The sequence below is a fragment of the Chenopodium quinoa genome, unplaced genomic scaffold (genome assembly GCF_001683475.1).
Source record: "Chenopodium quinoa cultivar QQ74 unplaced genomic scaffold, ASM168347v1, whole genome shotgun sequence".
Lineage (NCBI taxonomy): Eukaryota > Viridiplantae > Streptophyta > Magnoliopsida > Caryophyllales > Amaranthaceae > Chenopodium > Chenopodium quinoa.
The window spans coordinates 2,007,690-2,024,507 of record NW_018744603.1 but is presented as its reverse complement, the minus strand read 5'-3'; the positions used below and the strand labels follow the sequence as shown (position 1 = coordinate 2,024,507).

At 34.7% G+C, this 16,818-nt stretch overlaps 1 protein-coding gene across 1 annotated transcript; it reads right to left on the bottom strand.

The window, feature by feature from the left end:
- Positions 1-1,438: 1,438 nt before the first annotated feature.
- On the bottom strand, positions 1,439-14,196 carry LOC110699950 (vacuolar-sorting protein BRO1-like). Its single transcript, XM_021877443.1, has 8 exons — positions 13,386-14,196; positions 11,777-12,727; positions 10,776-10,865; positions 7,436-7,504; positions 6,710-6,850; positions 5,544-5,592; positions 2,552-2,655; positions 1,439-2,359 (listed from the first exon to the last, which is right to left on the bottom strand). Exons 1-8 carry the CDS (start codon positions 14,064-14,066, stop codon positions 1,736-1,738), a joined length of 2,709 nt encoding a protein of 902 aa, XP_021733135.1. The 5' UTR covers positions 14,067-14,196; the 3' UTR covers positions 1,439-1,735.
- Between the last annotated feature and the right edge of the window lie 2,622 nt (positions 14,197-16,818).

Genomic DNA, 16,818 nt, shown 5'->3' with positions numbered 1-16,818 from the left:
TTAAAGACAGATTCCCTATCCCTCTTATTGAAGAGCTCTTAGATTAGCTGCAAGACACTTAATTTTTTTTTCAAAAATTGATTTGAAATCTGGTTATCACCAGATTAGAATGCAACCTATTGACATTCACAAAAACAGCTTTCAAAACACACTTTGGCCATTTTGAATAGTTGGTGACGCCATTTGGGCTCACCATTGCTCCCTCAACTTTGTAAGCTCTTATGAACTATGTCTTTAAGCCTCTCTTAAGGAAATGTGTCTTGGTATTCTTTGATGACATTCTAGTCTATAGCCCTACTTGGAAAGATCATTTGTTTAATATACAACAAACATTGGGGTTGATGCACATAAACCATTTGCATGCAAACCTAAAGAAATGTTGTTTTGGCTTGACTGAGATAAGTTACTTGGGTCACATAATCTCTTTTAAAGGGGTGGCAACTGATCCTGACAAGGTTGCAGCAATGCTCAATTGGCCTAGACCTAAAACTCTCAAGCAACTAAGAGGGTTCTTAGGGTTAATATGATATTACAGAAGATTTATTAGAGATTATGGCAAGATTTGCAAGCCATTAACCTTACTGCTTAGAAAAGACGGTTTCTTGTGGAATAAAGAGGCAGAAACAGCTTTTGCAGACTTGAAAACAACAGTAACTTCACCACATGTCTTAGCCATGCCAGATTTCTCCAAACTCTTCGCCTTGGAAACAAACTAATCCTAAAATAAATGACATGGAAATATATATTTATATATATATATATATATATATATATATATTATTTGTAGTAAAAAAAACATTTTTTTTTTAGGAATTGTAGTAAAAAACATAGTCAAAGTAAGCATGTGAATAGTGTAAAAATTAAAGTGTTGCAATTATTACGATATGGAGGTAGTACTTTAATATCGTGCACATGTATCAAACATTAACTACAAAAGTCGACTCATGTTTTTGTCATGCACTCCTAAAACTAATATCAACTTACGATACAAAAAAAAAATAGATGCTTTATTGCAATCATAAGGGCTACATTTATCATTATTGTACTCTCTATGTTCCATTTTTTTTTTTAACATATTCTATTTTCAGCGTTTTCCTCTTGCAATCCGTACATTGCACAGATTAAAGGCCAGTTACATATAAAATCACTCACGACATCGGCAGGACCATTGATTAGTATGTCTTCAGAACAAGCGAACACATATAATCCCTAATTGCAAATAATTCTCTCTTGCTCATTTCATTTCCGAACACTAAATAAGTAAGAATTTTTAATGCTCTTTTTTCATTTTAAATGAGCAATATAAAAATAAGCACTAACATTTTGACATGATCATGGAGCAAATATTTAATTCAATTTAAGTGTTACCCATTTCAGACTTCTTGTAGGTGTACTCTTCTATAATAGGCAAATGTGCATAAGCTAAAAATTTTTGAGGTAAAAAAAAAAAAAAAAAATCATTGAATCAAAACTTTGTTGTATTATACACTGCCTTCAAACAAAATATCTACCATCAAAGATGATGCTATAAATTTTACAAATGATTATTAGCACTTGGCACACCCTGGAAAGAATTAAGAGCCTATACATAAAGGGGCAAGTTCTCAAATACAAGGCATACATTAAGTGGGATTCTTCAATAAGTGATTACAATATAATATTGACATATGGCAGTCCCTGACATGGACGAAAACAGTAAAAACAAAAGAAAAACCATGGCATCACAATGCAGACATCATTGTGGCCTGTAGTATCCACTTTGATGAGGAGGATAGGGACTTGGAGCAGTGTATGGTGGTCGAGGGTAAGATGATGGCTGTTGGCCATGTGCATTATAATATGGACCTCGCCATCCTGGATAAGCAGGCTGCCCGTATTCATAACTGGTCGGAGGCTGCTGATGTGGTTGTTGCCCTTGTTGAGGTGGGTATGGAGAGCCACTTGAAGGTGGAGCATGGTACGGAGGTGGATGAGGTTGCTGAGAGGGGCCTTGTGTGGAACCATAAGGAGGAGCATATCCAGGCATTGAGGAACTCTGTGATGGCTGATAATAAGGAGAAGGTGCTTGAGGTCTAGAAGCTTGAGAAACATTTCCAGCATCTGTTTGTTGCGGAGACGGGTGATAATAGGAGGGGGGTGGCTGTGCCCTAGGAGCTACATTTTCTGTTTGCTGTGGAGACATTGTTCTTGGAGGCTGATGGGCTTGGCCTACTGACGGGTAGCTTTGATTACCCGAATTCCTATCCTGGAAGCTGAGGCCTGATATTTGTCTCTGCACATCTTCTATCATTTCACGGCACTGGATATTTCTGGTCATCACAAAATCACTACACTGTTGCTTTACATTCGTAATTGCATCCTGTTTCAGGGAAACACCACATAATTACTACATCAATCACAACTGATTTAGCAGTAACAAATAGTCTATTGGAAATTATTAATCATTATGGTCAGATTGGTCACAGAATAACCAGTACAGAAAGAAGTTGCTTTGCAAATTGATATAATCTCGAGATTTGAAGTAATATTGAAGATATCCAGATAGACAGACCTGAAGCGTTACATAGAACTTGAGTCCCTCATTTATGTTATCCTTGATTTCTCGGTACTTTGCTATGGCAGCTTCAATCTGCTTAAAGCACTTCTCACGAGAAGCTGTAATATCGTAACATAAACTATTAGAAAAAGGATGGTGGAAAGTAACGGCATGATGCATGTATTGATGTATTATGATACCAAAACCACAAAATTAAAGGAGCTGTAAAAGCCTGCCACTTAAAGTTGGGAGGAATAAAGAATAAAAAAAACAATGCATTGTCTCACCCGTCCCCCCAGCAGACTCTTAAGAAAAGGAAACAAGTATATATAGGTTTAAAGAACAAAACCAAGAAAATGAAAAGAAAAGGTATGAAGTCAAGAGACTTCATGCTTTCCCTTTGTCCTTTGAGACTCTAAACACAGATGAATCGCATGAAGTCTCCTAAATCCAGTCCAAGCCTTTTCTAGAATCTTCCCTCTCCATTTCTCAAGCGAACTTACATTATTGACTCAAGGCGCTATTACCAATGTTAGTTTATTATTACTCGAAGCCGATCACATGGTAAAAAATTAAACGAGTATAACTATCCTGCCTCATATCTTTCTAGGATATTGCTTTTTAGCATGGAATCTGTACTTGGTTAGCACACATTATAGAATAATAATTGCAACTCCTACATACCTTTTTTTTTTTGAGTCAAACTCCTACATACCTAAAAGAAAGAATGAAAGATATCTCATCCTTGGATCACTTACTCGAAAAATGCCATGATAAATGGTGATTTTTTTATACTTTTCATTACAAGTTAATTAGAGAAGAAATAGTTTCTCATTAATAGTCATTGACGAGCGTCATGACAAATAAAACCTAGAGTAGTAAATTGAGAAAATTATGTCAGATTTTATCCACTCTTCTAAGCAGATTTTCTTTCCCAATACAAATTCAAACCTTCCACAGCCAAAGACATCTGAAAAACAAGCAAATTATTAGCGGTTGTACTTTAGAATGCAGCTTAAACAGTAGGGAAGGAAAGATCTGAATGAATCTTGATGTCCAGCCTCGCATGTTTCCAAGTAATTTCCCATCAGGCATAAATTTGAAATATTTAAACAAATAGGACCATGGCTTATGGGAAAATAATATCATCTCATGAAAATATAGCATCCAGGACTTCATTCTTTGTCCTTTTTGGCAAGAGAGTAAGGGTTCTTTTTGGAGGATAGAAAAGGGGGCATTAAGACTGAAGCCAAACTCTTACAACACTTTGACCCAACTTCAAAGGCTGTATATGAACTTCCCTCTGCTTTTGGAAAAAAAATATGTATTAAACCAATTAAAAAATAATAAATATAAAGCCTTGACTAGAGAATCTAAAGGGACAAAATGAATTGATGAAAATAAAAAAATAGCAGCAGAAAATAAAGGTTTTGCAAGCTTGTATTTGTACAGCCTGTACTTGTACTTGAAGTTCAGTGAAACTGAAAAAAAAAAAAAAAAAAAAAAAAAAAATTACGAATGCAAGCTAAGGCTAAGATGGTGATCTGGGAGATAAAAACAAGGACAGCTCCACCTTATAATTGAGAAAAAAAGATTCCATCCTAAGACAAAGGAAAGCTTGTTAAACTCAAATTTCTATATGATTAGGATGATGTATGCATCAGGGATGATAAATTTGTGATGAGACCATTGGGCTTGTTCAGCACGAAAATCCTAGAATTCCCATTGATATAATTTGTATCCAGTAGATAAGTTGCCTGCCAGATGACTGAACAAGCTCACCAGTTTCAGAATACAGAAAATAAAAGAGCAGCTAGAATCCCATCGAAAGAACCACAATTAATATTGCATCTCTACACAGACAAACTACTTTAACGTCGCCAACAAGTGGTAGATGAAAATGCAAGCAGATTTCAACTACGACCCAAATGCAACCAACCCTACAACTCTATAGCAAAACAACAATTCGAGACCAATAAAATCCTTCTCCTTAATCTCTAGTCTTTGGCATCATATGAAAAGGTTAAATGACAGGTCCAAAACAAATGAAAATTACAATAACAAATCAGCAAATTGATATAGCATAGGTATTACTAAAGTTGAGTACAAAAGTCAGCACCTTCACAAAAATGTTAAATGCTTCGTGTGGACCAAAAGAGAATATCAAAGGCAGGGTAGCAACTACTTCCTTAAACTTGCAGTTGCATACATATATAAACTATTATCTCCATGAAGATAAAAGAATGTACAGTAAATTTGTGATAGATTCAGATCAGTCACACAGCAAAATCAATATAACAGCAATGCAAGATTTCAAGTTGTAATAGGCTGGTTTTTGGACTTGGAACTTCTGATTTTAACTAGCAAATTAATAAAGATGGAAGCTATAAAATTGATTGATAATGGTGGAAGGGTTACAAAATGATAGGGTTAATAGCTTTAGACTATCACTCTCAAAATAGCTTGAGGCCATAACTCTCTAGGTTTTCCAATACAAAATTCTGCCTATCTTTTTTTTCCCCTTTCTTTCTATTTATACTAAAACTAAAGACTACTAACCTAGTACTAGAATACCCATATTACCCCTCCTTAAGCTAGTCTATTACAAAATGATGGAATGTATATGGTCCAGATAGAATCAAATAGTCTGACTATTGACACTAAATATAACTATGCATCACTGTACTCGGATTTTAACTTATAGTTAGACAAAAACTACTCCCATTATTTATTGCATTAAGCTCTGATATTGTTAGAAGAAATTAGGCAACAAATACAATAAATATACATAGATCTAGTCTTTGTTAACTTAATTGAGAAAGAAAAAAAAAAAAAATATATATATATATATATATATATATATTAAAAAAAATAAAAAATAAAAAATAAAAAGAAGAAGAAGAGGGGAGACATGATAATTTCTTGATAGAGATTTCAGATATGATTAAGCAATGTTAAGAACTTGAACAACAAACATAAATGCAAACTCTGTTAAAAATAAATTTACCCTTGAAGTCTTCAAGATTAAAGATAGCAGAAAACTGATCATTCTGTGCCTGAAACAAGAAAGCCAAGCAATAAGGGAGCAAATCACACAATACAATTATAGTACAAATCCTGAAAAGCCTAGAAATTGCCTGATGACAAGGTAAAGAAATAAGACACCTAAAAATCACTTTCTAGAAACGCAATACATATGTTTCAACTACATTACCAAACGGCAAGTCATAACTCGTTAGGATGAACATTTTTGACAGTAGTGTTCTAGAGAACAGTTATAAGTGATATAGATGCACATAATTTTTCCTGTTACAGAAACACACAATGATATGGTATAAAGATAGACGCTTCGAAGATTAAAAATAACAAGAAAAGAACCAATTATCCTAATGAGTTGTAGCTTACGGGTAACAATAAGCAGTCAGGTCACATAAGTGATTACAGTAACAGTTAACAAATTGCAGATTAATCATTGCAAAAGCAGTGCCACAAAGAGTTGACACTTTCTTGATCTGATCCCTATTAAGAAATTTGAAATATAGAAGTCCAGATTATCAAAGACAATTTTTTTTATTCATGAACATTATAAATTGAAATCAATGATTCCTGAATAACCACGACAGCCACACCGAATGCCTATGAAAAGCTCTTGAGATACGAGACGACGTCCCAAAGGAAAGCCAAACAATAAGCCTACAGCAGATATTTTAAATCTTCCTTTCCAGCCAGATCACCACAGAGTACCCATTAAAGCACAAACCAAAATTTACTAATTCCTTTGTTTCCTTTTAGTTGACACGTTTTGACTTTATACACTATTTACATAACTTACTTTGACTTTGTTTTATGATTTAGTGTTAAGAAAAGACAATCAAGTGGGGGCTTTGTTAGATTCATCTTAATGACTATTTTCAATATATCACATTTTTAACTTTTGCTAATATGTAATTGAAAATATTTACATTTAAAAGTATGCGTGGGAAAACGTGCCTAAATCAAATGTGTTAGCTAATATGAAACGGAGGAAGTACATATAATCAATAGTGCTCCATTGCAAGTGTTTCGAGAAGTTTGCTGAAGAGACTTTAGAAATTATTACTTGTTGCCAGAAATTTACTATAGAAAATAACAAACTAAAATTAAGTAAAATATTATAACAAAAAGATTGATGACCTGGATTTGCATCAATAGCTGCCCTTGTGCCTGGATATTTCTAGAAATCTCTTCGCAGATGTGATCATATTTTGCAATTTCCTTCTTAAAAAGATCCTCATAAGATCCAGTGGATGTCATCAGCTTTGGCAGTATGTCATCCTGAAACAAATGGCATGTATGTCAACCAAAGTAGGCAGTAAAATATGACAACAGAACACTACATAACATAAGACGTGTCATGCTACATGAGCCCCTGCTACGATGACCCAAAAGGGAACTCTACTGATATTTTACCCTTATTTTCAATAAACACGTGATCCATACTCTTTGGAATCCCTCCACCAAGTAACAAAGGGTAATGTTTCAAAAAGAATAAAGGCAGCTAACAATTATTAGTCAGACATATAATTCGTTCAGAGGGTGGTTGACGCCTAGTTAGTAGGAGCCGCTATTCTATTTCTAATCGGAATCATTATTATAAACAATATATATGACTATAACAATTTGAATCATTAAGCATAAACAAAATTTTAATCCTCAAAAAGTTTCACAAGAAAAACTGAAAAAAGAAAAGGCAACAAATGAATATATCCAAGAAGAGGAAAAAGAGGATTATGTTTCGTAGCCCAAGAACCTCACAAAAAAAATCATCAAAATCAATTCTGTTAAAAATTATTCACATTGGAGCCACTAGGGGGAAATGCCAACATTAAAGATTTAAAAGCCTGACACAATCATGCACACCTTTCTTTTCATTTCTTTAAGCATATCTTCAAGGCCTGCCCGTTCAGCTCCGAGAGTCTCCAGTTGCCTCTGCACAAACATGAAGGTAAGGTATAATGATAATGAACAAGAAAACTAGTTGTTTGCCTCTGCACAAAATCAAATTCAAATTTGAATTTAGTTTGAACTAATATAAGCATTTGATGTAAGAAATATCAGATTGAAACAACATACAGTATACAATTTACAATGCTGATCATTCAAACTTACTTCCTTGATAGCAAATAGGCCTTTACACTTGAGATCAGAGAAATATAGATAGAAGTAAAAGACAGGGAGAGAAATTTAAAATTTCTTAGCAGAAAGTAGAAACACGGATAAAAGGATATTAATAATTCATGCATTTTATTTATCTCTTGTCCTCATGGAAATCATCGCCTCCACAGTCTACAATAATAAATTATCATTTTATTTATGTACGGGAAAGGGAAAAAAAAAATCAAGAAAGCTAAAGCCACAATTATTTTGTGGCTAACACGAGGAACATAATAAATTCCTTGTACAGTGTTTGAGTTGTGATTTATAGAAAAGAAGGGTAAAGAAAAGGGAAACCTTCTTTCTTTTTTCCCCCTCCCTATTTCTCGCAACCAGAGACCCTCTCCCTTTCCCCTTCCCCTTCCCTCCAGCATAGCCTCTATGCCTCCACAACTATCCTCCAACCTTCCTCATCTTTGTACGTGTATCGACCGCCATTGAATAACAACCAGTATACCTAATACTCTGGATTCCCCAGAGAATTGTCTATTGAGAACACATGCATATTGAAACACACATACTGGCATGACGGAACAATTTTTCTCAAACTTAACATAATTGGGTAGTGAATTGTGTTCCATGTATTAAACTGTACCGCAGATAAGGTAATACTGCTAACAACACTCACGAATACCTTCTCAGATTACCTTCTCTCTTTCAAGCCCCAATATCCCAGCATTGCACTACCAGATTCCTAGAGTGAACAGGAAGGACTAAATTCAAGTCTATGGTAATTGAAACAGACTGAAAATTCCAGATCAGAAATCTCAAACAGCCGTTTTTAACCAACATGGCATCACATTTAAGCGAAATTTTTTGGTGATTGCAGCCTGATCAAATTTTGATTGAAATTGGTATTTCACTAGATCGCAATCACTCAGATCCACATTTCTCTTTTCATTAACAATTTTGGAAATGGCAGATATTCTAGTAATAGTCTTTGGATTTATGGTAGTTTCACATTCAACTATAACCACTTCCTGTTGTCAGGTGTTAGTCATTTAATTCTTCTTTTTTTTTGTTATTATTGTTGATTTATAAGAGTGAGTGGGTGATCTTGTTCGCATTTGGTTGTCTTGTTATCAAGGGGATATCGAAAGGCGATAAGAGGTGGGGCAAGTTTCTGGGTTGGATGATGGGGATGGGAAAATTATGGAGAGAAAGAAGTGGGGGTGTGCATAAGAAAGGAAGACTAGTTGCAAACCATGGTGGGGGTGGAAGGATGGGATTAGGATGATTATTATGGAAGAAGTATAGGGTAGGTCTTGGTACCATGCCTCCATGGTGTAATGCATAAAGATCCCCTAATGTTATAAAGCTGGTTTTTTCATCATCCCCTAATGACCTTCCTTTCCTCCCAAACTATTTCATAAATAAACCATTGAAACACAATTCACATAGCTCTTCCGTAAATTTAGTCTTACTTATATGTATAAATGTAATTCACCATTTTTACTTTACTTCGAAGATAACATTAGCTACAAGCATCATCTCCTTTTAAAGATATAGACATCGTTAATCATCAAGCTCACAAATTGTACATCAAGCAGACTGGGTTATTGCAAGGACATCAAGCAGAATAGGTTATCACTAGTAACATTCCTCAACCTTCTAACACTCGCGCTGCAAATAGGCTTTTAATTCTTAGCAATGAGGGCACGAGGGATATATCAGAGATTGCTTTGCCACATGATCCTTGGGCTAATATATTTTTAGGATCCAAATTACTGGTCAAGGCCTCAAGGGTATTTCATTAGATTTTGTGGCTCCAGTGATGAAAGAGGGAAAAAGAGTAGCGTGACTTCAGAATAAATGAACTTAATTATCTGAGTGTGAAATGGATGGCATCTATGATGCTATATGTTGTTGAGCATACCCCTACTATTGCTGCTGCTTGGAGGTACTTGCATATTGCTAGCAACTGAAATCATGTGGCACAACTTGTTGTATTCTTACGACTTACATGATGGTTCATACTTTCTTATGATTCCAGAATTCAAAGCATTGATGATAGAAATGAGATAATATCTGATGGCCATAATTGCTTTTTAACAAACCTATCACTTAGTTTTAAAGGGTGCAAAGCGCACCACAGCGCAAAGCCCTTGGAGCCTAGGCGCAAGGCCAGAGTCGAAGGCGCGCACCTTTTTGTAGGTGAGGCGCACTTTATTTGTATTTATAAACTAAATTAATTTTTCTATTATAAGCCTAGAAAAAAGACATTGGGAAAGTTGAAAGGGCCATGTGATCAATAACTAGGGTTCTTGAAATGGAATTGGGGGATATGTAGTATTGAAGAAAATCTAATCGTTGCAAAGTCAAGCGGTGTATTTTCTTACACAAATAATTGTGTTACAAATTAGCTATTGACGCCTAACAACATAAGGTGAAAGGCTCAAGCAGCAGCCTAGAAAAAAGGGAATAGGTTTGCACATTTTGTAGGTCTTTGCACCTCGCAAAGCTAAGGTGCCAGCTCTCCCGCCTGACAATGCCTTGCGCCTAGGCGTATCTCTTAGGCAGACTTATTTAAATTAAGGCCTATCATAATTAAACCATGGAGCATGGACACCAGACTCAAACTTTTATGAAGAAGTCTTTGAAGCCATTTCATTGAGAGTTAGAGTGTAGACAGCCAAACTTGAATCTGAGTTGTTAAAGGAGTGATTTACTAAGTAAGATAGGCATTCTAATGGTATTACCACTGTATGCTAATGAGTGTACTACCAATCAAATAAGAGTTACATATAAAAGACTTCCGATAGAAGATAGGCAAAACTGTAGCCTTGCCACGTGTGATGAATCAAGAGAGAGCCCCAGTCGTCCCAACCTACAGTAGAAGGCAACAAAACCCCCGCAGCAGATGGCAAACCATGGACCAATCTAATATATAATCATTCTATTTGGATCAGCAAAAAAAATAATAGCCGTAATTGGGAACAAGTGATTAAAGGTAGAGACACAAAGGAGACAATGAGAATAATTGACAAGTTTTACTTGCATTACAAAACAACTATGTTAAAACAAAGAACAGAAAATAAAATATTACCAAACTTTGCTTCAAAGCTCCAACAACTGCATCCTCATTAGCATCCAAAGACATAATTGGCTTTGCAAGAGTAGGAAGTGCAGCCTCAATCTGACAAAGAACAGAAGTGAACCGTGAACGGGCGAATATATATAATTAACAGGAATATGCAAGTTAAAAACTTTTTCCCTCAATTTTTCCCCATGGTGAAGGAGGTTTACAAACAGACTCATTAACACAATCAATCAAAAGGTCAACCAACAACTCTACGAACAGAATGCACCACAAGGCTCAGGACAAAGCGCAATAAATAAATAAAAATAAAAAATATTGAGTGCACAACTCAAGACTACGCATAAAAAAAATCTGAATAATTAAGTCCCAAAAGGTGCTAAAGAGTCATTTTAGTATTGCAAAGAGATACTTCGTACATGTGTAAGATACAAACATTACACCAGTGCATAGAGTAGCGAGTAGCAGACACTATGACAGTACATACTTAAATGCAAGAATTTAAAAAAGCTTTATAGGAAAAATGCAAAACCAAGAAGATGAACAATTTTCCAGTGATTGCTAACCATGCTAGATGATGAGGTTTTACATTATATCAGCAGTCTCACTTGTTCCTTTATACATCCTATCAGCAATAAAGATCTTTCATAAGCAAAGCAATAGGCTGACAGCCCATAACAGAATTATGGAAAGGCTAATGCAATAAGCAAACCAAACCTAAGTAGCTTAACTTCCCAGAACACTTAACTAACTCCTGCAATACTAAAAAATCCTCATATTCAAAAGGGAAGATAAGAATCATATGATCCAATCCACTTGTCAATCAGATTAAAAAAAAAAAAAAACTTTTCAAGTTCAGGATATACAGTAACAGAACCTCTCTAAAGACAGCCATGATAAGAGGTAAATGGTCCTCACAAATATGCCTATTTTCTATGCTTCAACAACAAAAAACAAGAGGGAATACTATAAACCAAAATGACATTATTAAGCAATATACAGGAACATACAGGTTGGCGATCAAGTATTGACATGAGGGCAGAATGGTCTTTGACAGAACGCTCAATTCTAGCATCACTTTCTCCAGCTTGCTTTAAGTTAGCAGCAAATCTGTTCAGCCTATCCAGCAGGTTCTTTGTAAGTGTACTGGATTGAGGCCTTGTCCACCGTGTGCCAAACTGGCTTCTAAACTGAGAATCCTCTTGAGCTTCTTTCTGTAAAAGTTCCTCTGTCTGTACCAATAATTCATGATTGACCCTTCTCAGATCTCTAAGTTGTTGTAACTCACCATCTAGTCCAGCTGGACCACCACTAATTTGCACTGCTTCCACATCTTCTCTGAGATTTTCTGGAAGGCTCACATTCCCTTCTAAAGCAAGAAGAGATTCAGGTAAGTCCATTTCTTTAAGCCTCACTCTAGCTAGCTCGCTCCCCTGCTGCAGTTTCTCAGCTTGGGTTCTAATAACATCATCAACCATCTCAGTGTATTTGGAAAGAGCTTTTGTACTGCTGTCTGGAACGAGAGATAAAAACATCTTCTCTTTGCTCGCATCCACTATCTCATCCAAAGGCGCAGGTTTTACCAATGAAAATGCAGGTAGAGGAGCCAATGAACTGGCTTGTGGTACCCTTTGCAGGTACACTCTATCATTCTCTTTCATTGCCCTCTCCAGATTGCGATTAAGACTTGCCTCAAGCTTACTAACAGCATCCAGGAGCTGGGCAGGAGCTCCTTTAGTCGATCGCTTCACATCAGATAGAGCACTAATCCCAGACTTCAACCTAGCAATTTCTTCAGCAATCTCCTCTTTCTCATGGAGCTCTAAACTGTACCTGTAGCAAGCCTCAGCGAAAAAAAGAGATGCCTTGAGCTGCACATGAGCTATCCAAGTCTTGTCAAAATGATAGTTAAGAGGAGGAACACTGAGTGCAGCTAAAGCTTCTTCATAGTATATTCCAACCTGCGGTTAACAAATTTTTAAAGACATCCTGCTCAATTAGGAAAGGGAAGCTTCAGCAAACAAATAAAAAAAACAAAAGCTACCATCCTTCTCTACAAGTCAAAATAAAGCTGAATATCATTGGATGCTTGGCATGAAACCAGATCTACGCCAGTAAGCGTGAGCCTATATACTTGAATTACAGACTATCATATCAAAACCATCAGCAATGATTCACAACTGTTCAAAAGAAACTGCATACATTCTCAGTTTATTTGCCACGACAGCACAGCTTCCATCGATGCTGCAGCAGTGTTCGACAGGGAAAAAAGATGCAATGAGGATTAATTTCCACAGCCAATTATCACAATAGTAGGAACTCCAAAAGCCTAATTTATTGCATTTAGAAAGGGTGAAAAGGTCGAATTACTCTGAATGTCAATCTATTCTTCAACCTCTCCAAAACTTATTGCAATATATTTAATAGAATGGAAACTGTCTTCTTTGGTTTCATAAATTCCATCAAATTCGAACAACAGACCCATAACTTTACTCAACTAGGAAAAATGATCAACAATTACAGAAACTCACAAATCACAATCAAACCCTAATCAAACTACAAAATCCCATCTCAAACATAACAAAATTCGTCGAAAACTCGATTAAAAACCCAAATTACCTGACGAGAGATCTTGGAACAAGCCCCAGGAGTACTCCCTTTAGCAATACTAGTCTCAAAAACACATTCCTGAGCCTGAGCCAACATCAACCTCTCCAACATCCCAGCACACTCAACCGAAACATCCACAGTCGCCGACCCACCAGCAGCCGCCTTCACCGCCACATTATCCCTCAAATAAGCGAAAACCCCGGCCGCGGTAACGAAATTATGCACCGCCTGCTTCCTCCCCTCCACCGTAGACCGATCAACAGACAACCCAATCTGACTATACACAGCCCCCAAATTAAACAGCACCGCCGCCTTCTCGAGGTGCAGATTAATCTGCGACGACTTGTACTTCGTCTTGAAAGCATCAAACCATGTGAATTGCAGAGAATTAATGTGATCTTTATCAGGCGAAATGGGAAACCTAGTTTCCATCAAACAAAGGCATTTGAAGTATTTGAGGAGAGTATCGCGCTTAGCAGGGGGTGAATCGGTGGATTTTTCGATGTCGGAGCGGAGTTGTTTGACGGTTTCGAGATCGTCGTCGAGGTTTTGGGCTTCGCGCTCGGAGTAATGGAAGGTGATGTAGTTGCGGAGAGGACGGTAGAGGTCGAGGGAGTTGGTCTTCTTCTCGTAGATTGCTAGCATGAGATTTGTTGTTGCTGCTGATGAGGTCGAGGTTGAGGTCGCCATTGTTGAGAGCTTGAGGAGGAGAGAGAGAAAATGAGAGATTTTGAGGGTGATGGACACTGTCCGCGTTGCTGTCCTTAATCACGAAGGAAATTTCTCAAAGATAGTTACAATTTTCGTACTGTCATTTACGGAGTATCAAAGGAAAAATTGGTAATCCCTCTCTATTTTATTTTTATTTGCTCCATTTTATTAAAAAAAAAAAAGTTTTGTCAATTACTACCTCTTAAATGTTTTTTTAGTGCGTTTTCTATACGGCTGGCCACAAATAAACTTAAATTACACCATGTGACCACTTGTAATAGACAAGGTTACTCCTGGCCTCATTCACTTCACCTTATTTTTGCTAAAATGAAATTATTTTTAATGAAATAAAATTATATTTAAATTAACTAGATGTAAGCCCGTGATATACACGGTTTTTAAATATTTCATTTTGTATATTTTTTTGTAATATCTTAATATTTTTTTGTTTTTATTTTCTATTCTATTATTTTAACATTAATTTAAGGTAAATATTTTGTTAAGTTTTAAATTATTCTTATTCAAATTTTACGTATATAGAACTTAAATTTATAAATTGAAATAAATATTATCTCATTCATCGGATATTTAGATAAAATCATTAAATCAAAATATATTTTTTAATTTCTAATTATTTGTTAAAATAATATAAATCCTAATGTAAAAGATAATTTTTGTTTTTTTCATAATTTAAATCTTATATTACTATTTTTTGTTTTCAATTCTCAAATTTCATATGTTAATTTTTTTTTAAATGGCGACTGAAAATTAAAATTCTAAATTAATATATAAATCTAATTTTTCATTGGTCGAAATATTACTTTTGCTTATGTGGCGTGCGATGCACGAATTTTTATATACATTTTGTATATAAATATTTTTTTGGTAATCTCTTAATTTTTTTCTTGCGTTATAAGTTTTAAAATTTTGTATGAAAGTATCATATCATCATATATTTACATAAAACCATTAACATCAAACGATAATTTATATTTTTTAAATATCAAAATATAATTTTAGTTTTATAAATAATATAAATCCTAATATCTAAAGATAATTTTTAGTTTTGTAACAAATAAAAATGATAAAATTTAGTGTTCTTAAATAATTAAAATCCTAATAAATTACTTTCGTCGTTTTTACCTACGTGGCAAAATTTTAAAATTTCATTCGTCACTTTTTTTTGTGGCGAGTGATTTATTTAATTCTAAAGTAAAATAGAAATCTAATTTTTAATTGGTCGAAAATATACCTTTTCTTATGTGACGCTCTCAATGCTCTCCAAAAATGCCTCCTTTATTTATATATATTAGATTTTACTGAACTGAAATTATTTTTGCTGAACTGAAATTATTTTTACTGATTTTCTATTATAATTCTTCTTTAAGAAAACTGAACTTTTTAATGAACTGAACTTATTTTTACTTAATATTATTTTTTTTTTAAGGTAAAGTGAACAGGGCCTAACACTAAACGAGTAACCCCGCTAATATTGAACAAGTAACCCTTAAATAATCCCTATAACATTGATGAAGTAACCCATGTAAAATTGAACAAGTAACCCCTATAACACTAACGAAGTAACCCTCATGATGGATGACCACACTGTGTGGCCAGCCACATATAAGACTTTGTGAATTTTTTTTTTCTACAAAAACTAAAGGTAAAAAGTGAAACCCACATGCCGAAGATTTTAGCCGGAATTATTAGAGTGTTAGTTGAAAGGATAGAGTTTATTCAAAAAAAAAAGTTGAAAGGATAAACTTGTATCTCCTAAACCCTCTACCTAAAGCAGATAAGGAAATAGGGTCGAATCCACAGGGAACCAACTCTTTCTATTCCTAAAATAATTAATATAATCTAAACTGCTAAGTAACCAAATTATTTTTAAGGGAATTAAACTAAGGAGAAGAATTAAACTAGAACAAATTAAAATAGAGAGAAATCAATAAATCAAAGCCTATGGTATAGTTTCACCAATCTAATATCATATCATATCACTAATATATAAAGCCGGTCTCGCAACCAGGCCACGAGATAGCGACACTTGACATTCCAGTTTTTCGCCAAGTATTGTGCCACGTAAGAGATATATACGTATTATTGTGACATATATGATGCTAAGTAAGTGATTTTTGGATATATTTTTTTAGATAAAATCGTTGTATAAAGTATTATTATTGATAGAATTCTAATATTTCATATATACAAAATTAATTATAACTTTTAATAAATATCCTATAACTCAATTCTATTTCCATCATCAAATTCGTTTTTAAAAGTTCTTAAATTAAGATCCATTTATAATATATTTAATTACAAACTTTTATACGTAGATCACCAAGCTATGTCACCAACTATTACAAGAGTTACTTCATTAGTGTTATAGGGGTTACTTAGTCAGTATTATAGTGGTTACTCAATCAGGGTTATAGATAAGGATTACTTAGTCAGTGTTAGTGGTTACTCATTTAGTATTACAAGGGTTACTGGGTAAGTTTTATGGGGGTTACTTTGTCCGACAAGATAGTGTGGCTAGCTGCATAAAAAAATGCATTGTAAATTAATTTATTTTAAAAAAACTATTAGAGAACAATAGTCATATGATATTGTATGCCTAAATATCGTACATTATCAAAAAAGGATTGTAGAACCGTATTTAACATTCAAACAAAAAAGTTTATACTGAAGTTTTATATAGGGGTGTCAAAAACTTACCTGATCCGAAAGA

What these genes read in the sequence shown, in the direction of transcription:
- LOC110699950 (XM_021877443.1), bottom strand. Translation starts at nt 14,066, where the DNA reads ATGGCGACCTCAACCTCGACCTCATCAGCAGCAACAACAAATCTCATG. An exon ending in TTAAAGAAATGAAAAGAAAG is followed by an intron (nt 6,851 to 7,435) that starts GTGTGCATGATT and finishes CATTTGTTTCAG; the next exon opens with GATGACATACTGCCAAAGCT. An exon ending in AGCTATTGATGCAAATCCAG is followed by an intron (nt 5,593 to 6,709) that starts GTCATCAATCTT and finishes TTCTTGTTTCAG; the next exon opens with GCACAGAATGATCAGTTTTC.